Source organism: Falco punctatus, assembly GCF_963210335.1.
Source record: "Falco punctatus genome assembly, chromosome: 4".
In the NCBI taxonomy this organism is placed as follows: domain Eukaryota; kingdom Metazoa; phylum Chordata; class Aves; order Falconiformes; family Falconidae; genus Falco; species Falco punctatus.
This window is the reverse complement of record NC_137583.1, coordinates 1,849,289-1,874,617: the sequence shown is the minus strand read 5'-3', so window position 1 is coordinate 1,874,617 and position 25,329 is coordinate 1,849,289. Positions and strand designations below refer to the sequence as shown.

The following is a 25,329-nucleotide window of genomic DNA, read 5'->3' as shown; positions in this document are numbered from 1 at the left end:
AGAGATGGATGAGATGCAAGAGATGGAAACTTGAAAGAACCTCAGTGATTCAAGTGAGGTTTCTCTCTGAAGGGGAATATAAAGATTATAGATTTGCCCCAGTTCCGTTTAACTTGTGAAGACTCTTGTTCGGGAGGCCTACATGGTAGCTTTAGCATATGACAGTGAAGTTTAGTAGACATTTTGGGAAAATAGAAGGCCAATATCAAGCATCAAGCTTAAAGAAGTAAATGTACGCTTTTATCCTGGTTTCATAATGCTACTGTCTAATCCAAAGTATCTGGATTGATGCCAGTCATATTTGGCCTAACTGCTTTGGTTTTAGATTTCACTAGGAAAGAATAAAATAATAGCTGTAGTAACTGCTTTGGAAAAGAAAAATTCTTGCAGATAACCTTCTTGGGGACTAAGGCTAGTAAACTATTTTTTCCCAAGGTGCGTGAGGAGGAGTTGTGTTGTGAGCATCCAGTGCTTTTCTGCGATGCCAGTGACTTCTTTGAGTGCAGTTTTGCAGCCTCTCCCACAGCTTCTTGTCTCCTTATTGGCAATCATTAATTATCAGTTATGATTTAACCCAAACAATTGTTTCGTGATAGGGTGCTAAGGAAGCGTTTGCCTTTCTTGGTGGGACTGTGAGGTTAAGGCTGGAGGCTCAGAATGGTGGGGCTTGAGATAGTGCATCTCCAGAACAGACTCCCCATTACATCACCTTGGCGACCAAGTGATTGTGAACGTGTTTTGAGGCACACAAGCTTCTGTATCCTTCTCATATCACTTGAGTATGCTGTAACAATTGGGAACAGTTTTTGTTGTAGCCCTGTTGTGGTCCTGGATGCCAGGAAGTGGTGGTTATCTGTAACCAAACCGCTGTGCTCTCATGCGAGGGTCACACTTCAATTCTGTACTTGGAGAGTAAGAGCAGTCATGTTGGATATTCTGATGGTGCCTGTTTTTCCCAGTCTTTTGTCACTAATTGGATATTGAACATACCTGCAGAGAAGGTGATGCAGGATTTTAAAAAAAAATAATAAATTGTAAACAATTCTTCTTGAATTCACTGTTTTTCTTGCTTGTCTTACTGCTTCAAAAGATATGAAGCCTCTTAATGTTTCATGTGTTATGTTTGCGTACTTCTGTGCATTGTTTCTTTTTTTCTCTGATTTTGCAGCCTGTTTTTTTTTCATCTTTTTTGCCTGTGTGGGACTATTACCCAGTTATCTAAACACTTTGTTGGTAATCGTGCGTTGATGGACATGGTGTTAAGCAGTGGAAGGGCTTACAGAGGTGCATGTAGAGAAAGAAATTTAGGGAGCATTAGGATCTAGTTGATCTGATTCTTAAAGTGCTATGGAGTAGTGACAACCTCTTAAGAAATCTCTTCTCTTCTGGATTTGGGCCATTCTTTGCATGCAGATAAGCATGTTACGTATTTGATGTTCAATCTGTAAATACAAAAAAATCTGAGGCATTTAAGATAACTGACAAGAAACCTCCTGGCAACAACTGCCCACAATATTTCCAATTAAAGAATTAGTCAAGTGAATCAGTAATGCAATAGCATGAAAAATGTGGGCCAATATTTTCAGTAGTAATAATTCTGAACCAGTTGGCATCTTCGACATTTCATGGGTTAACCTTTGTGCTGTGGCAGTGTGTACTTGTTTAAAATGTGCATTGAATTGCGCGAAGGGGTGGATGTAGCTGAAAACTTCCCCTCAAAAAAGAAAAAATGTGAGGTTTTTTTATGGTGTTCTTTTATTTTATTTAGTCCCATCATCTAGTGGTGCAGGCTGACTGGTTGAAGTGCATCTGTGACTGAAGAGTTTTGTTTGAACTTTGCTTTGTTTCTTTTTGACATCTTAAGACAAGCAGTGTATTCTTCTTTTGCCATATATAGTTTTGGCCATTTTATTCTAACATGCCTCTTGAGAAATTTGGTAACGAATAAACACTGTAGTGAGTCCTGTGAGAGAGATCGGATTTTCCAGAGTGGTGGCTGGAAGCTTGTTGGCTGGGAACTGATTAAAAGATAAGTATCTACAACACCCTTGAAATACTACAGAATCAAGTTTCTGAGTTGATTAGAATTGATGATCGGATCACTCCATCACTGATCCACTGGCTTATGAATATTTAAAGCAGGGAATCCAAACTGTGGAAATACTGTAAAAATAACGCAGTGCATACACAGAGCGTACAGCTTATCAGGTCTGAGCTCTCTTACCCATGTGTAGGTCATAATGGGAGAAAAAGAGTAAATGTCACCCAGTAATCTCATTAAACTGAACACTAATTACAACCACCAGGACTTATCTAGTTTGTTGTTGTGACACTCGTGCTGTTTTAGATCTTGTGGGACAAGTTGAATCAAAATTCAGCAAAGTAGCCTTTTACCTGAGAGTGTTTTCCAGATGTTGGTGAACTATGAGGTTTCTGCTGGCTTGAGACTTTCTAGATACTGAAGGGCTGTTTCTGGGTTTCACTAGCAGTGTCTGAATCCAGATCTTGTTTTGTTAGTACTTTGGATTACATGCTGTCATCTGTTTTGCTTTTCTCCTCCTGCTCTTTCTCTACATGTTAGTAATTAAAGATAACTCCAGTTCTCTCCCACTCAGCACTGTCCAGAGACAGCTTTCAGCCCTGAGATACGGAATTTATCTGGTGCTGTCATGCCACGGGAGGTTTTTTAACACCAAGTTATTTGGTAGGGAAAAAGTTTAGATTCCATAAACCTGAAGTGTAACTATGACATTTTGTCTGCGAGTCTGAGTGCTAGTACTGTTTTGGTAGTGCTTTAAATAGAACATAGTCCTTTCTGGTGTGTCTGGGGTCCCAATGGAGACACTGGGTGACTAAGGGGTAAATACAGAAAATGGCTGTTCGTGTCTACCTGCTGTGGTGCCCAGTTGCTTTTATCCACGTCTTACGTGAATAGGTTGAAGTACCTCAGTGAGAGTATCTTGAGCATCAGCTGTTTGACTGCTCTGAGGTGTTGCCTTGCCTAGTAAGGTTGCAGGTTCCTTAATTTTAATGTAAAAATTTTAATGTAAAAAGTCTATTTAACAAGTGTGTTGGTTAATTTCAGCAAGGTTTTATTGAGGAAAAGATACTTCAGGGGACTTACGTGATAGAAGACACTCTCTTAATAGGCTTAAGGAGAAGGCCCTAATTGACACAGGACAGCTACAAAATATTTTTTTCTGAACTCTTAAAAATAAAGGCTGAGGATGTTTTTAGAATTTGTGTACTTCGAAAATATGAATGTTTTTGAATTATTACAAAATCTGATAAAATTGTAAAAATGACAAATTAATGATCTTTTTAAAAGATAAAAACATTTGGAAACCTGCTGCATTTGTTGTTGTGTTGTTACATGTTTACTCTTTGGAAGTTTAGAAGTAGCAGGTTTCAGTTTTGGTAAGTACAGCTACGTAGCTACTGTGGGTAACTCCTAAGTCTCTCCTTAATATTTTGTAGTTGTAATTTGCCGATACTGTAAGTGGGTGATACCTAAGTGGTTCTTGCACTTTTTTTCCCCCCAAAGACCTTTGGCACAGTAATGCTAGGGTGTTTTTCTGATTGATCCTGTATTTTACCACATTCTCAGAGGGGTGCTGCGAGCTCAGGGAGTGTTTCCCCAGTTACACTTGGTGACAAAATGCCTATTTTGCTTTTCTTGTTCCCACCCACCCCCCGGTTTCTCAGATGAGGTAGATTGGGGAATTAGACAATTGTGCTGTTCAGATATTATGATGTACTTAAATGCTAATGAAACGATATTCTTTCCTATCTTTCTTTAGCGCTGTGTGGTGCTGCGGTTTTTGAAGTTCCCCCCAAATCAGAATAAGGTAAGATTCAAGATGTACTGTCGATAAAAGCCCTCAGGTAAGCTGATAATCCAGTCCCAGGAGACACAGGAAACCTGTGGAAGAACTGTGAGTGATAGGAGTAAGAACAAGGGGATGTTTTGAAATGTGCCTGTGTTTCAGGAGTTTTAGCAACAGGGGGAAATTTGAGGTGGCCTTACGTAACTAAGATTATGTGACTTGATACCAAGGCCTTTGTGCAGGACAGGTTGTAAGACTGCAGTGTGTAGAAGGTGCAGCTTTCTGTAAGGATAGCTGTGGCAACAGAGGAAGCGTTAATGTTGCATATCAACGGGCGAGAGTGCAGCGATGCTGAGGAAGAAATGTCGGGTTTACTGGCTGTTGCTGGGTGGGATGGAATAGCAGTAGTACGGGACTGGTGTGGAGGTAACGGTCTGCTGTTGACTTGACTGTTCAGTAGCTGGAAAGCCGTGGAACTTGGACAAAGATATGAAATATTCACAAAATAGCCTTCGTCATTGAGTGATTTTAGTGTCTTGTCTGTTGCAAAAAGGACGTGGCTGGACACGCTCTGCCCGTTTCTTGCACGGTGGCAGAAGGTTTTTCTGCTTGGGAAGGAACTGAAGTGAGTTACCTTAAATTTGCTTTAACAGGGATAACAAATGATCAAGATTCAAAGGTGGAGGCTAAAAGGGAAGTGTCCACACGGTGCTGCAAGGGGGGGGGGGAAAAAAAAGAGCACAAGAGACAGGAGGTTCAAGTCCAGCCATTTCCTCAACCTCCTGAGTAGCCTTCAGGGTGTGCTACCTGAGACAGACAGGATGGCTTGGGTTACAGACGCTCTGAACCACAGCTTTGTAAGGTCCAGTGGCAGACTTGTTTTGATAAGGAAATATAAAAAGCATTATGGCTATGCTGAGAGCTGGGGAGAGGGAGTGCTTAATTTTAGGAAAAAAGAAACAAGGATAAATGTCAAGTACACTTACAGGAAGGGCTTCTGCTTGGATCAGGGAGATGAAGGCACGATGCATTCAGCTCAACGAAGGACAAAAGAAGTTTCTCAAGTAGATAAAGCAGAGGAAGGTTAAACCCATGAACAGTGCATGTATGAGTTATTTGATGGCCTTTCTGCTACTATTTTACTTGCAAAAAAGTCTGGTAAAACTAAAGTGTGGTTCAAGTAAGTTTTTGATCTGCTCATGGTGGCAAGATTTTAAAAAAGCATCCTGTGCTTCTGTAGTAGTCCAAGATAATAATGTTCAGAGTTTTTATGAGAACAGGGAAGAACCCAGGGGATTGGAAGAAAGGAAAACAGTGCCTATCTCAAATTCTTAATATAGCAGGGGAGAATTAGACCACAAGTTTAAGTAAAAAGTCAGCCTATTGCCATTTAATGAAGAAAACAAAACAGAGTACCAGCTTCCCGCCCCCCCCCCCCTTTTTTTTTTTTTAAGTCCAAAGAGGTTGTTGCATAGTAATTGTTTTTAAAAAGTTGACAAAGTGTGACAAAGTTGCAAAGGAAGTCAGGAAGTGACTTTTCACAGTTACCCACCACAGTGTTGAAGCTGATAATACTTCTGTGGCCTGCTTTGGCGCACATGATTTTTTTGGATTAGGACAGTGAAACACAAGAAAAAAGTCTCCTGGGTGTGGTGTTCTGTTACTATTTGAATGCTGCTCAGGTTCTTGAATATTTTTTCCCCTTGCATAGTAATATTTATAAACTTGCTCAGAATCCTACAAGCATAGAGACACATCACAGCCGGTATTCTTGCAGGCTGTAGCTGATGAAGAATCATTTGCTTTTTAGAAACTGTTGGCAAAAGTTCCAGTCAGAGTTGCCCCAGACAGACACTCTTCTTACTATTGTGACAGCAAAAAGGCTATTTGTGGGTGCACACGGTGGCGGAGTGTACCTCTGAACGTGTTTTAAACACTCTCTTGAATTCCCACTCTGGATTGATAAATGCATCCTACCAGGTCAAACTCCCCTCGTTAATGTAGAAGTGTTACATTTTGAGGACAGCTGGCCCAGCGTTTTGCATTTGCCTCATATTGTGATTGTGTGAACTTTGTGATACGCAATTCCTTTTGGTTTTGCCCTTTAAGTAGAAGATTAAGTAATTTGAATATGTTTAATTATTATGGCGATTTTGTGTGTTTTTTTTTTTAAAAAAAAAAAAGGATCAGTTTTTCTTGGAACAGAATGGAAGACTAAATATTTTATCTTCAAATCGGTAAACAAGACCTGAACTATGAGAGTTTTTGGACAAACTCGGATGTAGCAACATGACAGCTGTAGAGGATAAAATGTTTCTTAGGTATAATCTGTATTCCTGACTAGTGCAAGATGAGTTAGGACACGGAGTGTTATGTGTCTGTGCATGATGCAGCTCATCTGGTGTAAAGAAAGAAGCAGCTGAAGCAAAATATTTCCTAGTAAGATGCATACTGAAATTCAGATGTGGACAAATAGGTCAGTGTCTTCTGTGTAACTCTTTTGGAAAAGATAAAGTCTGGGCACTGCTTTGTATTTTTACTGTTCGGTTATGAATTTGGGACTAGGTAATTTAGTAGTGAACAAGGTGGTGTTATTGCAAATTGTAATCTTAGTGCTACAATTCAGTGTTTTAATGAAAAATACTCATAATCAATAATCAGTCTTGAATTTCTTGTGGAACATCAAGCATCAGGACTCATGGAATGATTTTAATTGCAAATTGCCAGTTTTAGTATATGAGTCTTCTGCATGAATTAATTTTTTGCCTTTTCATTGTGTAGTACCTATTTGATGAGTTTTAGTGTTTTACTAAGTGAGGTGGCAGCTTTGCATCTTAGTGTTTTTTGATGTTGAAAGGTGATGCTTCAGTGGTCTGCTAGTTGTTTTTTTGTTTAGAGCAGCTCAAATTTACTTGCTTTTAAAAGGTGAGTAAATCATGAACTTGATTTGTAAATTTGAAGTTGTATTGATCTTTTGAAGTGGCGAGTAGTAGTAGTAGTAGTAGTACCACTAGTAAATGTCCTGATTTTCCGAAATGCTTATTTCCCAATATGTGTGTGTGTATACATAAATATGTATAAATAAATAAAAAAACAAAAAACAAAACCCAAGCCTTTGGGTACTGTGTACATCAGCAAACCAGGTCAGAATAACCTGTAAGTGGGGGCGAATTAGCTGAGATTTGTTATGGTATGAGATGATGTAACATTCCTTCTCACCATTCAGAATTTTAAGTTAAAGAAAAGGTTATGTTGTCAGTAAGGGGGCAGAAATCTGTGTATAAATTGTAGCGTTTGCTATAGTATGTGCTCAGAATTGCTTTCCCATTTCATCAGGTGAGGAAGATACTGTAATTATTGGTGTTTTAAATTGCTGGAGGGTTTCTCCTCCGCAAAGCAACTTCTTCCCCAGGCTAGGACAAACGGAAGGCAAGGGGAGATGGGTAACAGCATGTTTGCAGCCTGCTCGGGGGGAGAGCAGAGGGGTGGGGAGCAGGGATGTCCCCTGTGGTGGTCCCTTCTGCCTCCTGGCCAGGAGAAGTGAAGGGTGCTGGCTGCTGGCAGCCCTCTGATGGATCTTGGTGTGTTCAGCACTCGCCACGGGGGCACTGGCCACCTGGGAAGTGCAGATTGAGCCATGCTGCTGTAAAAGATCCTTTTGCATACCCGTGTGGGTGGCCTGCTTGCACATCTTGTTGCCTATTAATTTTTTTTTTCTTAAATACACTTCTTCAGACCACATGATTGCACTTGACAAAGTTATTCAGGCATCATAGTGTGTGTTTTGTTCTAAGGCTCAAGTAGTGGAAGATTGCCTGTTGTGAAGAGACTCTAAGCTTATTTTGGCTCTCTTAAAAGGATTCAGGGAGAGCTGTTCTGAGAAACAACTCCAGGTACAACATGCCAGGCATTCTAAAGAACAAGTGCTGTCCTGACCTTTATAGAATGATGGAAATTCTGTGTAAGTGCTTTGGGAAAATTGTGTTTTTCCTACTTGCTGCCAAGGACTGGGTTTTTTGGTCAGTGCTTTGTATACCAAGGTAACAGTATGTGGTACAGTATGTTAATGAAGTAAGCGTGTAGTAATGTATATTGCTGTAGTAACTTTCCTTTCCGTACACCATTATTGGGTATTGCAGTATTGTGTATTGCTGCTTCAGTCTGGAAAACAAATCCTGCTAGATGAAGAATACTAAACCTGGTATGTAATCTTAGCAGACCCGTGTTACAGTAACAAACTAATCTTTCTTAGTGGTACACAAGTTGTGTAAGTTTGTTAGGTAACAAACCCTTTTGGTGAAAAAAAAAATACTTGCCTATTGTGATGGTATTATAAAACAAAGTTAGTAAGATTGTCTGGTTAGTGACAATCTCCTTTTACCTATAAACGGTTTTAATTTATGTTAGATGTGGTCCTTCCTCCTTTCTCTAGACTTTTGTCATTATCTGGGTGTTGTCGTCCTAGCATTTTATTTTCTCTTACTCTGCTCTGTTTTTTGTTTGTTTTTTGTTTTTTTTTCCCTCCTGCTTGTGGTGTTTTTCCTGTCTGATTTTCTAACTTGGACGTGAGTGTTGCACTTTCTCTTCCTCCACTGTTACTTAATCCCAAGAGTAAATCTATATGGTTCAGAGCTTTACAGCTTACAGTGGTAGGCAGGGTAGTGCTTTTCCAGAAAAGCTTTGTGTTACACAGGAGCTTGGAGATTGTTTGTCTTAATAAAATACTGTGCAGAGAACCAGAGTGTGCTAGAGTGCTGGGAATGGGATAATAACTGTTGTAAAGCTGCTCTGCTACCTCTCATGAGCAGAAGTCTGTCAAAGTCAGACTGCACTAGTGTTACTGTCCTGCTTCCAGTACTTATCCAGCTTTGTTTCTTTCTAGCTTGGCATTTTTGTCTTCTAGAACAACTTCGGTGGTCCCTTATAGATGCATAACAGAATTAATGGAAGATAAGATTCTAATAAGATTTTTCATTGTCTGGGGCAGGATGTGGGGTGGGTGGCAAATTCTGTACTTGTTCATGCAGAGGTTTGTGATGTGGTTCAGTCTTTGTGGCTGCTCTCTTCCAAATCTCTAAGCGATGTTCCGTAACACTCCGAGCCTCTCCTGCACGTAACCTGTTTGGTACGAAGGCACGTTGTGCATCTCTTTTGACTATTGTAGTTCTTTGAGCTGTTTTAGGAGTAATGGTGAAAGATGGTAGATCTTGAGTAACCTCCCCCTCTTCCACCTTCTTCATTGTCTCTGTCCTTTTTCCCCTGAAACTTAAGAAGAATTGTCTCTCCTGACCGTTTTCCCGTTTATCCCAGCCTTTCAGGCAGCAGTAGGGAAAGAAGTGTCGCACATTTCATGTGTCTGTTTAATTTCAGCGTGCAGTGACCAACCAAACTCAGTAGAGGAATTGAGCTACTTTGCTACATCATTGAGTAGCAGGTATATGTATGCTTGAGTGTTGTTTATCATTATTTCATAGTTAAATTATCATGTTTCTGTCTTCCAGACTTCAGAGGAAATACTACACCATCTGCAAAACATTGTAGACTTTGGAAAACATGTCATGAAGCAGTTCTTCGGCGAGAACTATGTTCACCATGGGGTAAATATTTTACTCTTAAAATAAATGGCTTATGCATTGCAAACACTGAAATGTTTTGGGGAACACTGAATGCCAGCAAAAGGGACTAATAGGGTTTGCAGATCTTCCCAAGCAAGATACACAGACAGAGACACAGGAGGCATTTGGATCAGAACAAGGATCCTGCTCTGTGCTGATGAGGTGATTAGATTGTACTCAGTGATTTGAGCTATTTCAAGTTACTAATGAAAAGAGTGGTCATTTCTTTGCCTTGCATAAGGCCAGAAGTGTGTGAGAGGGAGGTTTTTAGCCTAGCTGCAAAACAAGGGGAGAAAGAAAATGTAAATTGTCTACATTTTTGTGCAGTCAGAGCAACCTTTTTCCTTGCTACTCACTCTGTTCTTCAGGGCAGCCAGGTCTCGTTAACAGGTACCTGAGTGGAAAAGTTACAACTTCTCTTGGAACTTGTTACACAATTCTGCCTTGGAAGGGCGAGATGTGAGACATGGGACGGGATGAAATGGGACTTTTTCACTTGTAAAAAGGACAAAATGATGCAGGTTTCTTCATGATATTGAACTTTCACCGCCAATACTTTCTTATGCGTTTATTTATATTAGTTCTTGGTTTTCATAGTGGAGTAAATACTGCATATAATCGCAGGTACAGGTCTTCATATAGACAGTTAATCAGAAGGAGAAGCTGCTGACTATAGTACTGTTGTTAATATCCATGGAACTTCAGTATTCCATTTTAAGACCTCCGAACTGGATATTTTAGTGTTGAAATACATTTTTTCTTTTCTTTTCTTTATTTTAATAGGAAATTATTCAACTGCCTTTAGACTTCGTAAGACAGCTCTGTTTAAAAATTCAGCCAGAGAGGCCAGGTAAGTGCCAGGGGTAGAATTAGAAAGGGGGTCTTCCTCAAGCTGTAAAGCATTTTGCTTTGTTGTAAAGTAAAAAAGCATCATACCTCCGAATATGAGGAAAATTTTTTACTTGGACAATGACAAGTTGAAAATTTGTTGTGAAAAAATCATTGTGTCCTAGAATTAAAAGTTGCATCTGATAACAGTTTCATCAAACTGGGGGAAGGCATCCTCTGTAAGCCTCCGTGTGTGTTAATTCTTGAACAAGCCTGAAGTCAGGGAAGGAGGTGGAAGATGTGACCTGAAATAATTGTTTCAATTCCATTGGTTTCTTCTCCTGGACTGGCAGGAGAGCTTTGGACGGAAGACAGTTTCAGAAACTCCACGCTAAATTGCTTGTTTTCAATATTAGTATTTCACTTGAGGCCAAGCATCTCACATGAGTTACAGCACTCGAGCGCTGTGCAACTTCACACTCTCGTTCCTGATAGCTGGATGTGCCTCATTGCAAAGGGTTGCAGCCCCACAGGCTGTGCTCCCTTTGAAGTGTAACGAGCATCTCTGGGACATGAGGCTGTGCTTGATTACTCCCAACTCCTACACAGTGCTTTTGGGGTCCCTATCCAGAGGTGAAGTGCAAGTATGCTTTTCTAGTCCCCTGACCGTGGGGGATTGAAGGAGATCAGTGTGCAAAGTAAGGGTGCGCTCACCTTGTGAAACCTTCTGGAACATGCTGTGAGACCTGGAAGCCTGGCAATCTCTGATGCGTTCGGTGTGAAGTGCTACAGAATTTGGTGTTGTCATTCTTAGTCAGCAGCCCTTGGGTGCATTGTTCTCTGTGTGTGGCTGGTGGGAAGTACAGTGAGGTGGAACCTCTAAAATGGGCAAGGAGAAGGTATCCCGCATGGTGTGTTCATCTTACGTTCTCAAACGTTCTTGAGAACAGCCAGAAACTCCTGCTTTAGCAAAGTTCCTTGAAGAAAAATGTGGCGTGAAATCAAAGTACTGTAGCCAGTACTTTGATGCCTTTGATCCAGGAAAAAATGGAATTAATTTACATATAGTGAGCACAGGATACTCCATTGCTGACTTGACCTCAACTTTTTGAGAAACGATTCCATAGTACCAGAAACCAGCCAGGCAAGTTGATCATACTCTGGTAGAAGTGAATGATAGAATTTGGTTTTATTTCTTAAATTTTGTGTGTCCACATCTCCTGGGGTTTCTTTAGACAAAGAAATGTGGTTCTGAGGAGCTGTCCAAGTGCTTTACAACAGCAAATCTCGCTTTTTAACAGGATTAAAAAAAACCCCACAAACCTTGAGGAAAGAATTTCCTGTACTACTACCTTTCACATAAGCCTGTCTAACTTAGGAGGGTACTTCTCTAATACTCCAGATTTCTGGGTCTTCTGATTTGTCAAGTGGCTTTCAGCTGAATGTGGATGTGCTTTTGCTTTAAATTTAGAAAAAGAAAACAAACCCCAGCATTTTGGTGGTAAAAGAAGGTTTCTTCTTGCCCATCCTAGTGAAGTACAGCTTGTAATAGCAGGCTGATGCCTATGAGGCTTCAGTTTCTGAGATATATTTTTATTTTTTCTATTGCAGTATATTTTTCAGAATGGTCATTTTTCTTGGCAAAGGAAACCATAACAGAACACATGTATTCTGTGTGTCTCTTTAGTAACAGATATTTGAAAATCTAGGAGTGTATGTTTTTGTTAAATTTGAATTAAAATTTCGCAGACCTTTCTCTGTCCCAAAGGATGCGTGTGGAGGGAGGTTATATTAAGAGGCTTTTTGTAGAAAAAGCCTCTTAATCTTAGTTTGAAACAGTTTTGCTACTTCATTTCTTCTTGGGATTGTTAATCTGGACTATATGAAAAAAACACTGATTTTAAAAGGGTGGTCTCTCTTAGCAGAGGAAATTCTTGTTCCGAGTTGTGAGCTTGTGAGGAGGGGGGAGGTAACTTTTGTTCCTTTTGTGTGTGTGTGGTTTGTTTTTTTTTTACCTATTTGTTATTTTGATGTGAACACTGGAATGGCTAGGATGAGACTAGACTAAGGAGCTGAGCAAAGCCACCTGCAGGTTCTGTTCAGGTTTACACTTTCTGCTGAGCTTCTGAGCAGTTTGATATTCTTGCCAGTTTTCAGATTCCTACTGACTAGGCTGAGAGATGGTAGTCCTTGCAGTTTTCATAAGCAAACATGAGATCACGTCTTGGAATACAGTAGTAAGTCTCTTTACCCGTTGTTGGCCGACTGAACGTCTCCCTTGCTGTTTCAGGCCTCGCTGAGATGTTTCTTGGGATGAGCTGGGAGCCGGCCATTCAGAGCAGCTCTTGGGACGCTCTGTTGAGACCCTCCGTGTGCCGCTGGCACTGCTGGGGAAACAGAGAACAGGCGGTGGTAACGGGGAGGGCAAACTCGTGCAAGTGCACAATTAGCTGAAGCCTGCTAAACCGTGTCCTGTCTTTCTGAGTTGGTTCCCACACCCCTATCTGGCGAACGAGATAAATCCAGAGTCAAAGAAACCTCCACTCACCTAATTTTCTGGTTTGCGTTGGGTTGTCTTGTTTTCCCCAGAGTCTCGCTGTGACAAAGATATGGATACTCTTAGTGGTTATGCAATGTGCCTTCCGAATCTCACCCGGCTGCAGACCTACCGATTTGTGGAACACCGGCCCATCCTCTGCATCGAGATAAAGGTACGAACGGGAGGAGATCCTTCTGGGCGTTGTGCTTGCATTTTTAAAGTACATTCTGACCAGAGCAGTTTCAAAGGAATGCAGGAGTGGGATAAGGCGTTGCTCACCGCTTTCACTGTGACCCGTTAGGATAAAATATCGCCCTCCCTCTTCCAATTCCTGATCTTTCAAAACTTGGGAAATTCCCAGGCATTACTAGGCTTTCTTGTAGACCACCTGAGTGGTCCTTATTTCTTAAGTGAAGACTCTAAAATAATTTGGAGTAATATACAGCTTTTAAATGTTGGGTGTTGACTTTTAAAAAATATTATTTATTTTCCTTTAACTGGGAAGATTTGCATATTGTGTGCCCGTATGTTTCTATAAAGAAATAAGTTTGTATTTAGAATAATTTGTTTGTTTGTTTGTTTTAGCCAAAGTGTGGCTTCATTCCTTTTTCCAGCCATGTTTCACAGGAGATTAAGCACAAGGTGTGTCGCTACTGTATGCATCAGCATCTAAAGGTAACTTTTTTTTAAGCCATCCTGCTTTCCATTGACTGCACTGTGCTTTATTTGCTATTCCAGTCTTGCTTTCCTGTTGAAACTTGCTTAAATCTTCCATATGACTAAAGATAGTAGGTGGATACACATCTGCATTGCTGGGTGTGAATCTCTTTAGTGAGAGATGGAACAAGTTCTGTGGGAAGCTGGAAGCAAACAAATACAATATTACTCTTTGAGGACTATTAACACTATTATCATAGGACCATAGGCTGGTTTAGGCTGGAAGGGACCTCAAAGATCACCCGGTCCCACCCCCCCCAGCCCAGGCTGCTCCCAGCCCCATCCAGCCTGGCCTTGGGCACTGCCAGGGATGGGGCACATTGACTGGGTGAACTCTGGTTTTAAATTTCCTTTCAAGTACAGCTCACCAAATGCACGGTGGCATTCTTGTAACTTACACCAGCACGTAACACACACCCAACTCATTTGAGTAACATCCATTATGTGTCTGAAATCGTGTAACTGTGCCTTACTGTAATTGAATGCAACCTTTCTCCACACTTCCCATTTGTGAATGTGATTTGAGTGACTTGATCTAACTATGACCGGGAAGACCCATAGGAGTCTCTTTTTGAAATTTTACATTCAAAGGGTTTTAAATGTCACGGGACTTCTGAGGACAGGATGTTAGTGCCACACACCTGACTGTTAAATTAACTGAGAGTAGTTATTTCAGAAAGAGTGATTAACACAGCGGTGTGGGTTTTCAACAGGTAGCCAACGGAAAATGGAAGCGACCAAGTAAATACTGCCCGCTGGATCTCTTCTCAGGGTAAGGAAGCATGTAACAAATCTGTCTTTTTTTGCCAAAAAGATCTGTGTTAAAGCGGTCTTTCTCAGATTACTTTGACATTTATTATATTATTATTTAATTAACTATTAAGGATGATCAATGCCTGCTTGTCAGACTTTGGCAGTGAATATTTCTGGTGCTGTGTACCTCTTTACACCTATTTCAGGAATCAGAGTTGCTTATTAATGTACCAGTGCCTTTCACTGCATAACATGAAACCTAAGAGCTGTTTAGGTTACTCAGATTTGAAGTTCTAATTGCTGATAGTTACTTTGTCTTTGCAGAGACTTCAGCATGAGTAACATGCTTAATGGGTGTCCAGCTCTGATTCCAGGCTTGGTATAAACATCTAAAGGTTATGATAAAGCATTCTTGGATTTACATATATATATTTTTTTTTCTCCGTAGAAATAAACAGAGAATGCACTTTGCTTTGAAAAGCTTATTACAGGAGGCACAGAACAACTTGAAAATATTTAAGGTAAACAATCACATCTCTCTGCTTGCTTTTTTTGCCTTGGCTTTCAAACAATTTGACTTCAGCATCTGAACAGTCAAGATCCTACTTCAAACCTACAAATCGGCGTCATCACTATTGGATCCCACCATGAAAAGAAAACGGGAAAATTCTTAGTTAGATTTCAAGTTAGGACAAGTAAATAATTAATTTCCAGAACTAATTAGTCTGAAAGGATTGCCAAGGAACAACTAATAGAAAAAGACTTTTAAAGATGGCCAGAGTTTTAAAATGTTATGTGCTTCTTCAGGAGGAAGAAGATCGAGAAGTTTGCACGTTGTTGCAAATATTTTTTTTAAATTACTGTTACATGATTCATGCAGGCCAAATGCACAGCATGCCTCACTGAGGAAGTAAAAAGTTACCTTTTCCGTGACATTAATGTAGGAAAACTATAAAGTAGTAACTGATGACTTATGCAGGTTTTCAGATTTCTTGGAAATCAGATTCTTTACAGGTTTTTTTTTCCAGTATAAAATGAACTATTTGAATTAAACTTGTATGAACTATCCTATTTTTTTCTATTAGTGCAGGTAGCTATCACACCTTTTCTGTCCATTTTTATAGCCCTCCCTTTTCCCATCTGGCTTTTAACAGAAGGTTGTTTCATATGGAGCTTTTTCACTATTGACTTCCAGAAAGAAGCGATAGGAAAACGTGCTAAGTATCAGCTCACTGTTACTGTTCTGGTTACTTTTACAGTTGATTAAATTGGGAAAATAGCACTTGATTTAAGCGGGCTTTTGGGTCCTAATTCATCAGATACCACAGGTAATAACCTTTGAAACTTAAGAGGGCAAATTTGTAAGCGATTTGGAATGTATTTGTATGCAGGCTGTTAAGCTAACAACACTTCTCTGTGCTATGTGTCTTAAAATCTTACATCTGATGCTTTGATTAACTAAGTGTGAATAACTGGATTTCATGAAGTGCCTAAACTTCTTTTTATCTCATTTGCAGAATGGGGAACTAATTTATGGCTGTAAAGATGACCAGGACTCTGTCTCTGACTGGAATGAACTTGCTCGTCACTTAAAACCTTTCTTTTTTCCTTCCAATGGGTTGGTCAGTGGACCACACTGTACAAGGACAATTGTTAAAGAACTAATCCATGTTATAACTATGACGCTACTAAGTAGTACTGATGCCTGCAGGGCAGGTGATATGAAGACAGTTCCCATTTCACAAGGAAGAAGCTACTGTGAAGCAAGTGCTTTCAATAAGGAGCTAGTAAGAAATGGTAAGAAATAATGTCTTGACCGTTGTCAGTAATTTACTGTTACCGTCTAACGAGTCAGATCTTTCCCTCTCATTTGCTGTTTAATACCAATGTGAAAAGAAACTGGAGTTTTAGTGACATTTAGAAAATGAGTTCTGAGCTGTGTAACTGCTAGATAACAGGTTTTAATATGACCTTGTCGTGAGCACTTGTAGCACTGTACCTAATGAAGGGATAAAAACAAATTCAGAAGGTAGTAGAGGAAAAATGGAAGAAAATGCCAGTTGGAGCCGATAACCATCACAGGTATTTCAAGTGAGTAGGGCATTTTTGTGTTGTATGTGATGAAGTCTGGCTACTTTTGGTTGGTTTGTTACATGACACCTGTTTCTTGCCTTTCCCTGTGCCTCCTGTCAGCCCTCACCAGCTAGGGCATGGCTTGTTTTCTTTTCCTCTACAACTCTTCCCCTTGTAAAGAGAAAGGTACAAATACTGGAGGGAAGAGGAAAGGGAAGTAAGAATTGGAAAACTGTAAAAAAATGTTAATTTCTCAGTGTGTAAGTTTTGTAGAGCTCTAATAATTCAACATGCTGCTAGTTACCCTAATTCCTCAAACAGCGTGATTCTTCCTCTGCTTTTGAGGAAGATGTTTTGCATTGCTCATTGGTTTTGTTGCGCTGGAGAAAGAGCTGTCTTACAGAAATGAGAGTAAATACAAATCTCTTCATACTATTAAAAAGACCCAATATCTGAAATGCTAAATTATGTTCTGTCAACAGTTCACACTGTTGAAAGTGAATTTGTGGTGGCTTCAAATTAATCTAAAAAATTTCTCTTGCAGACTCAAACATGTAGATTGCAACGGAAGTGTGTATTTTTTGGTGGTTTATTTTTTTGAGTAATTTGTAGAGTTGTATACCAGATATTTTATTCTGCAGTCAAGTATGTGCTGTATAAGCGTGCAGGTTAGTACATGCACATTAGCATTTGGAAACTGAAGTGTGCGGGGGTGTGTCCCCCCTCCCTGTGATGGATCTAAAGAGTATCTGGGATTTGCTTTGTGAACAAGCACATATAATGGCAAAATGGAGCAAAGATGACACTCATGTCTCCTTATTTGAAAATACATTTTCTTCTAGGTAAACATAAATTGGAAAGCTCTGGCTTACCGAGGGGTTGTCTCCTTTATAAAACCCTCCAGGCTCAGATGCTTGACATGCTGGATATTGAAGGACTCTATCCTTTGTACAGTAGAGTTGAACAGTACTTAGAGGAATCTCCTGAGGAGAGGTAAGACTTGATGGTTTTTCTTTTCAGTTCTGATTCAGTTGATATGCAGAGAAGACTGGCTGTGTGCAAACACTCTCTCTTGTTGTGTTGTATACAACCTTCCTTCATGGCATTGCATGTTCTGGATTTCTAAACTTGAAATGCCAGATAACATAGAAGATGAGTTTTGTTATTAAAAGTTTGCACGTTAGTCACTTTGGCCTGAATTTTCAAGTTATGATTGTGGGAAGTTCATAACAGGGTAAAAGAGAAGAATGCCCCGGTCCTTAGTAGCGGAGGTAGTGTATTTGAGGAAAGATACAGTAAAATGGATGGTTGGTTTCTCCTGCTTTCAGTACCTGCAGAGCTAGGACTTTGCCTGCAGTAGTAACAATGGTTTTACAGTCGCTCTTGAGCCTGTGTTGGCCAACCTGCAAACTGCCCTTCACAACCCTGAATCTGATGCTTAGCAGCAGTCCAGCCTGTGCCTGCAGGACCTTACGCAGAAGGTGTGGACCTGCTGTTGCCCACCCTGCCCTCCTTGCGTGATGAGAGCAGCTCCACGTGCCAGCCAGTACCCCCTCCGCAAGTGATCAAATGGTACTTGAGGCACAAGAATCTTTGTCTTACGGTGTTTCTTGCCTGGTGAAGAAATACCGAGCATTGCGAGCTGCTACGGTTGTTCTCAAATAAAGCCTTATTAATTGTAATAATAATTGCTGTAAAAAGCCTTGCCTAGAGGCTTGGGTCGTGGCGCTGCAGCGGCAGTTCCGGCGCTGCTCACACGGGGGCGCTGTGGCCCCGCGCGCCGCTGCTCGCGCTCCGCCGCCCGCGTGCGGGGCTGCACGGTCCGTGATTTGAAAGCCCCTTCCGCGGGTGCGGAGTTCCATAGGGCTTCTGGGAGCTCCCGCAAACTGCTGGAAACTTTGAAACTTACCCACTTCTGCAAAAATACTTTTCTGGTAGTGCTACACGGGTGGCAGTGGATTAAGAATGATTAATCTTTTAAAAAACCCAACAAACAAACCCCAAAGCAACCCCCAAACAAACCCACATCCGAAGCAGCAGCAAATCTTGAGCGATGTGAGAAGAGCAGGGTCTGGTCGTGCTGTCAGAGCTCCGTGTTTTAACCTGTTGCCATGTTTATTGGTGTTACTGTTGGTTTGTTCTGAGTGTTGCTGAAGAAGGATCTCACTGAAAACCAGTAAATCATCTTAGCTGTCTGTAAATCTTTTAAAATTTATTTAGAAGTACATTACAGATAGACGGACCTTACAATGAAGCATTTTATGAGAAGCTGCTAGATCTTTCAACTGAAGATGATGGGACAGTAGCATTTGCGTTAACAAAGGTACTTTTCCTCTGTGTGGTGGCGAAAGCTTATTTTGTCTGTCAATTTTAATAAACATCCGTCTCACTGACAGAGATGGATAGTGTGTCAGCACCACCTCTGGCTTGTCAGAGGTCTGTACGGTTGAAGTTCTTAATTGTGCCAGGGTGTATCTTTATAGCAGAAGCAGTTAAAACCAAAAACATTTAGCAACAGTTCTTGAGAGAGAGAAATTAAGCTGATTGTTGCCTTTCTAGAGAGGAAGTATTTCAATGAACCGGCACTGTTTTGGCCTTCAAGAAAAGTATTTGTAGCAAATAAACATGACTCTTACACAGGATACTGTAAAGCCACTTGTTCATGCTAACCTCTTATTACAGAGAGAATTCCTAGCTCTTAAAGTACTAATACACTGAGCATACTAATGCCTTTAGTAAAGCATACTTTTCTTTATAAAAGGCAAATACACATACAAGAGAAAATTTGTGTTATTTTGACATTGTATAGGTGCAGCAGTACAGAATAGCGATGACTGCTAAAGACTGCTCCATCATGATTGCCCTTTCACCCTGTCTACAAGATGAATGGTAAGAGATACCTGCTTTGGGATGATTCCTGCTTTCCTAGAAATTGAAGATGTTTGCAGGGGTCAACTCAAGTAACTTAAAAAAAGGGGGGGGCGGGTTTGGGGAGGGGGTGGTGGCAAAGTATTTGGCTGTGAGCGTATTAGTGAGGTAGAGTTTTGATTGAAGATGTTTAGGACAAATGTCTGTTTCTGAAGGGTTTCAAGTTGATAGGAGGGCTTAAGGTTTTATATTCACTCCCTCCTTGAAGTTTCAATTGGCCGTTTGTAGTAGATATACATGGTTTTAGCTAGGTACAATTTTTCTGCCTTGGTGTCCTCATAGGAGAGATTGTTCAAGATGAGTTGCCTCTAACTGCCTAATTGGAATAAAGACAAGGCAGTAACCAAGGTGACATCTTTCATTGTAAAGCAGGAGGCTTTGCCACGATATAATCCATTTTGACTTGCGTCAGCAATAATAGTCTGCTCTTCTGTAGGGAAGTTTGCTTTAGCAAAGCCTTGTTGGTTTTAGAGAATATTGTTTTTTGCATTTGCCCTGCAGTTCATCATGGAGATGACTTGTGCAGTGGTTGGCTTAAGTCCTCCATCCTTCAGTACTCTTGGACACTAGTTCTGATGCTAAATTTGTATTACCTTAGGAGTTGCAGCGATTCTTTCTGCTTCTGCTCGTCAGTAAGGCTGTTGCTTTGTATGCACGCCAACTAGAAACAGATTAGTTTTACTAAATACAAAGACACAGTAACTGAGGGTAGTGTTTTGACTTAGGCTGTGTGGAAGCTCAAAGGAAAATGACTGGAAGAGGAGCCGGCCAGTTCACTTTGACTGGTGAAGCTGGAGCTATAGTTTCCTAAATGCTGCATTAGCTGAGGTTTATTTTCTTAGGCTCCCATCAAAGTTCTTGGGGTACACAAATGAAAACCTTTAGCTCAGATGTGCAATCTGGTTTTGTTTTCCAGCTCTGAGCAAAGACCTGTGGTACTAACATCCAAATCAAGATTCACCTTTTCTGTTTCTGTCCTGGACCTCGATCTAAAACCATACGAAAGCATTCCTCATCAGTACAAACTCGATGGTGAGATAGTAAACTATTATCTGAAGAATGTACAGGCCAAAGATGACCCAGTTATGTCCAGTCTCTTCAAGGAGAATGAAGACTGCACATTAGTTCTCCATAAAGTGTAACCGTTTCCTTAAAGTTATTTTTATTCAGACATGTTAGAAAGTGAAAGATTAATGGAATACAGTTACGGTGATTTTTTTTTTTCTATTGTGTTCAGTGCATTTTTCAGCTGTGAATGTTTTTGCTTTAAGAAATGATTTCTAATTGGTATGCCTTTTCAAAGACATGGAATAGCACTAAAACACACATCTACTATAACCTTAATGAATGTATTTAATGTGACAGAACAGATAATGTGCCATATCTTGGAACTAGAGGACAGATCAAATTAGTACTAAAAGTCTACTTCCTTAGAATTGAAAGAGCACAGAATTAAAGGTTTCCTGAAGTATTGCACTAACATAGAAGGCCTAATAACTAACAAGAGAATTGCCTTGGAGCTTGTGCTTTGAGTCTCACTCATACCTGCTAGAAGAGGGGGTGCTCTGACACAACCTAATAGAAAACTTTAGCATTAAGTCCACTGAAAAGAGAACTGAAGTGGCTACTCGAGTGTTACCGATGGATGAACTGCCAGGTTACTGCAGAACACTTGTAAGTACTAATGCATGAGTTTCAACACCAGACTGCCTCCAGAAGTTTTGTGATCACGCTGTATCTACCTAAAGCTTCTGAGACTAAGTTAAAAGGGTTAAAGGTAAGCATCTTTGAGTTTTATGTGCTAGCTGGGGTTAACTTGTCTGACATACTGGTCTTTTATTTTCTATACATTATATGCTGCTATTGAAGGTGAAACCACAGCTCACTTTTACCTAATTTAAATTGAGCTATAATAATAATATATTCTGAGTTTTACAGATTATTTCAGGTCTTTCAGGTTGTCAGATGTTGGCATTATTTCACTGGTAGCCCACATACTGCGTAGCACGAGCAGCTGCTTTCAGGCTTGTTCTTTTTAAGTGACACAGAAAAAGATGACAGTGTCTGATTTTCTGTTCTGAAGCTGGGGGGTCACTTCCTCATGATGAGTGCTGGAGCTAAGCTTAGCTCACTTCAGCATTGGCATTCACTTCAGCATTCACATTCAGACGGCTTTACTTCGTAAACTGGTATGTGCAGCTGAAGTCCTCTGAGTAAAACCCATCCTCAGGGAAGATCCTGAGCGGACACTGAGGGTATATTCAAAACTGAGGGCAGTACGACAAAAATCTACAGATGCTTTTCCCACGTGCTTGGGGATGGCACACGCTGAGGTGTGCAGGGTGCCGTTCAAGCTACGGGGAACTGCTGTTCCCTGGACTCAACGTCTGCTTGCTGGTAATGTTTTTCAGAATAATGTAGGTTAACATTTAGAAAATATATTTCTGTTGGGATCTCAGTGTAATGTTTGAATTGTTCCATTTCACCTGAAATGTAAAAGCAAACCCAGAAATGCTGTATCTTGGCACAACTCAAGGAAGAAGTATGAAATACTGAGTACCACCAGTACAGTCCCGCAGTACACTGCACACCAGTATGCCATCACACAGGAACGGAGCTTTGCTGTGGGCAGCGACCGTGTCAGCAGCCCCTTGTGTGCAGCCTCCAGGTGACAGTGCTGTTCTGGAACAGGGCCGTGGGCTGCTCACCCGCATGTGATACTGCAACAGTGCAATAAGCTGGTAGTTGACGGTGGTAACAACCCTTCTTTCCAAAGAAAACCAGGGGGGGGAGAGGAGAGCTGTTTTTAAATCCAGAACTCTTCCAACTGTTAAGACAAGGGGAGTAAGGACAGACTATCCACAGCTGGAAATTTTTCAGGTTCCTGTGCTGTAACTTAAGACACGTTTCATATGCAAACAGAAGCGTATGTGCTGGTTAAACAATTACAATTTCAAGCAAGAAGGAGCTAAAGATGAAATAAACTAAAGGTTATGCAAAACTAGCTAAACCAGTAGCATGTCAGTGGATAAAGTAGCAATGCATTTTGCCTGTCTACTGGATTTTAAACTTGAAATTAGTCTGCCTGATATCTAACAAGGTATTTTATTACAGAGTTGCTTTTTGTCAAAACTTAATCTCTGGCATTGCTCAGTTGTAGATTCTGACAGAAACCAATCTGGTCTGTCAGTTTTTCCTGGCCTACCAGAACAGTAGGAGACTATTTCAGTGATCAAATAGCAGATTATAAAAATTACAGTATTATATAATCAGACTGTCACTTTAGTTCTTGATCTCTCTACCTGTTTCAACATTGCTATTAAAAAGTTTGTTGTAACTGATAAATGGAGCAGGCAGTTCTACTGCTTGCGTGGTTATAGCAGCTACGGACTTGGAAGTCCCATTAATATTATCACTTGAGAGTCCCCGGGTGGTGGGTTTGGCCCCCTGATTCCAGGAACAGCCGTTGCTCCCTGCCAGGGCAGTACGTGACTGACTGACAGCGGCGTGGGTTTGGTTTGGAGAAGGTCGCTGGGTTGCGATAGCTAGCACAGAGCGGGAACTCTCTCGGAAAACGCTGAGAGCTCGCAAATGAGGTAGTGGTACAGGTGATGGAAGCGAAGGAAGATGACAAGACATCTGTCTAATCTGTTTTGTTTCTTCAGGGATGAATGTATGAAATGTGATCCTTTTGTAACCTGTTACCTACTAGAATTTCCCCCAGAAGTAGGAAATCGAAACACAGTACTGCAGTGAGCAGTAGTTAACTCGTCCATCTCTCTTCACAGAAGTGTCATGGTCCTTTCTTGTTAAGTTTAATGCTGTCCCTACTCAATGCTCACATTGTGGAAAAAAGTTACTTCACACAGTTCATGCCTTTTTTTTTTTTATAGCATGTCTTTGAAACCTTCAGATTGTCTATTTCCATCCTAATTTAATGAGAAAGCTATTTAACTCTTTGTTCTAGGAGTCTCTTACTGTTCTGTTGTCATTTTAAAATCACTGTACTTTTACAGAGCTGTGAAATGAAATGGATTTTTATGGACTTGATTTTGACAGTGCATGATCTTTTAACACTTTCCAGGTATCTAGAAAATGTTAAGATGATAAACCACTCTGGTACATTAATGATTCAGAAAGATAAATTTATAATGAAATCACTCTGTACATGTAACTATTTTATTTGGCATTTTTGTATTTAAATGGCTGTATTTATTTTCATGTCATGACAATTTATATATAACGTGCCATAATTGTACAGATAGCATGTTTTATGATTATGGTTTCTAAATGGAAAATAACTTAATGTTTATATCCAATAAAATTATAGACTGTGTAACACAATATCTTAATTAAAACTACTTTTGAAATTGCTACCTGTTGTAAGCAATGCTGGTATTCATTTTTCTGAGCCAACCACTTTAATCAGATTGTCAATAGCTGCCTCAATCCCGAGGAGAAGCAGCATGCTTCGGAAGTGGCTGGGTGCACGCTCAATAGTTGCCATCTTCTGCTCCAGGCCTGCAAGAGAAAGGCAGCCGTGAGCTTTGTTTCCAAAGGGCTGTGCTGTTCCCGAAAGCGGTGTCAGCTGCGCGGGTTCGGATGGAGGAGGGGGACACTGGTTTTGTAAGCCCCGGCAGATTGTACAGGAGGTGAGGCTAAGGCTGAACTGGGATTTGTCGGGCTCTGCAGGATGTGTTCCCATGTTATCCAAGACGTTGGGTGGAAACGGGGACAGGCATTCTTGAGCTCTGAAGTGAATGAATGACATTACCTTTCTCTGGTACTTTAGTCAGGAGGTCCAGAACAGGTATAGTTGCCCCTTCTTCATCCATATGTATCTTCCAAACAATCATTAATTCAAACCTGTATCATATGCACAGAAGATTATTAAGATAATTAATTAAGATAATTAAGTGTTAACTAGGCAACTGTCTTTAAGGTTTCTTTGAAGCAGAAAGTAGGGTCTTTGGGAGGTTTCCACTCATCAGGCTCTCAAACAAAATCCACCTTGAGTAACGCGCGTTACTGATCTGTATTTGGGAGCCAGGGAAGCGTGTGCTCCATGGCAAGGAAGGGGTCCAGGTACATTCACATTTGCAACCTCAAGGAAATTTTTCTCCTGGTTCTTGTCTTTGTCGCTTACAAATGGTAAGTTTCCATAGCGCGGTGGTAAAAAGTAAGATGGGGGGAAAAACCCACCAGAGATACCATCGCCCTGCCCTGCCCACTGCACCTGTGCCCTGTGGTCAGGGATGGAGCTTGGATACAGGATGGGAAGAGGGAAACTTCCACAAGTGTTGATACAAACAGGGTTGGTCTGGTTTTTGAGTAAGGTCCTCCCCAGTGTTGTTGACAGCCTTTTGAGTCATGCACAGGGGCTGCATTTGGTTGCTTTTACGTTTTTTGAAAAAAATAGTCTTAACCATCCATTGTTACTCCTTCAAGAGTGTTTTTGCAGGGCTAACGATTATTTCCAGCTTTTGCGGTGGGATAAGATCACTGCTGTGCTAAGTGAACAGTTAATCGGTTGGTTTCTGCAGGGAAAGAGTTTTCCTAGTCAAGTCCACGGGGATTGCTCTCTAGAACAACAGTCATAGTGGATCTGCTGCTTTACGATGTCTCATCTGCTTTACTGCATTTCACATTCCCCTCCACTCCCTGCTTTTAGGAATATTCCTTACTGAAAGTAAGGCTTGCCTAATCCAAAGGTGATCAGCACAAGAACAAGTCAGTGCGAGGAGAAAGTTCCCTTTCTCCATGTGTGACCAGTCATGACCGTAAAAGCTTCCTTTCAGTAACATTTGTCAGCCTTCTGCCTCTTCATTTTTAAAAGTCTTTTGACTATTTGTGCACAGCGTGTTCTGGGATTTTGCAAACAAATTAACATTAGTATTTTCTACTAACCCACTGTAACTCTTGTATTTCGTGGTTGTGGGTGAGAGGGAATGTGTAATGGAACTGGGCACCTGTTGACGCGAAGAGAAACTAACACGAATTTCTAACTGAGGGTCTAAGAACGATCCATTTCAGGAACACAGCGTTAAAG

The 25,329-nt window shown here is 40.7% G+C and overlaps 2 protein-coding genes across 4 annotated transcripts in view; one reads left to right on the top strand and one right to left on the bottom strand.

The window, feature by feature from the left end:
- Positions 1-23,656, top strand: part of IPPK (inositol-pentakisphosphate 2-kinase) — a 34,033-nt gene extending 10,377 nt beyond the window's left edge. For both annotated transcript variants that reach the window (XM_080385361.1, XM_080385362.1), the window contains exons 2-13: positions 3,801-3,848; positions 9,329-9,424; positions 10,226-10,292; positions 12,860-12,981; positions 13,395-13,484; positions 14,240-14,298; positions 14,728-14,800; positions 15,797-16,076; positions 17,195-17,345; positions 18,573-18,675; positions 19,162-19,241; positions 20,197-23,656. In XM_080385361.1, coding sequence (XP_080241487.1) covers positions 3,801-3,848; positions 9,329-9,424; positions 10,226-10,292; positions 12,860-12,981; positions 13,395-13,484; positions 14,240-14,298; positions 14,728-14,800; positions 15,797-16,076; positions 17,195-17,345; positions 18,573-18,675; positions 19,162-19,241; positions 20,197-20,422 — 1,395 coding nt within the window. In that variant the 3' untranslated portion in view covers positions 20,423-23,656. The remainder of the gene's footprint in view (positions 1-3,800; positions 3,849-9,328; positions 9,425-10,225; positions 10,293-12,859; positions 12,982-13,394; positions 13,485-14,239; positions 14,299-14,727; positions 14,801-15,796; positions 16,077-17,194; positions 17,346-18,572; positions 18,676-19,161; positions 19,242-20,196) is intronic.
- The window catches only part of CENPP (centromere protein P), a 151,421-nt gene continuing 149,537 nt past the window's right edge, over positions 23,446-25,329 (bottom strand). For both annotated transcript variants that reach the window (XM_080385369.1, XM_080385368.1), the window contains exons 8-9: positions 24,055-24,146; positions 23,446-23,801 (exon numbers count right to left, since the gene is read on the bottom strand). In XM_080385369.1, coding sequence (XP_080241495.1) covers positions 23,680-23,801; positions 24,055-24,146 — 214 coding nt within the window. In that variant the 3' untranslated portion in view covers positions 23,446-23,679. The remainder of the gene's footprint in view (positions 23,802-24,054; positions 24,147-25,329) is intronic.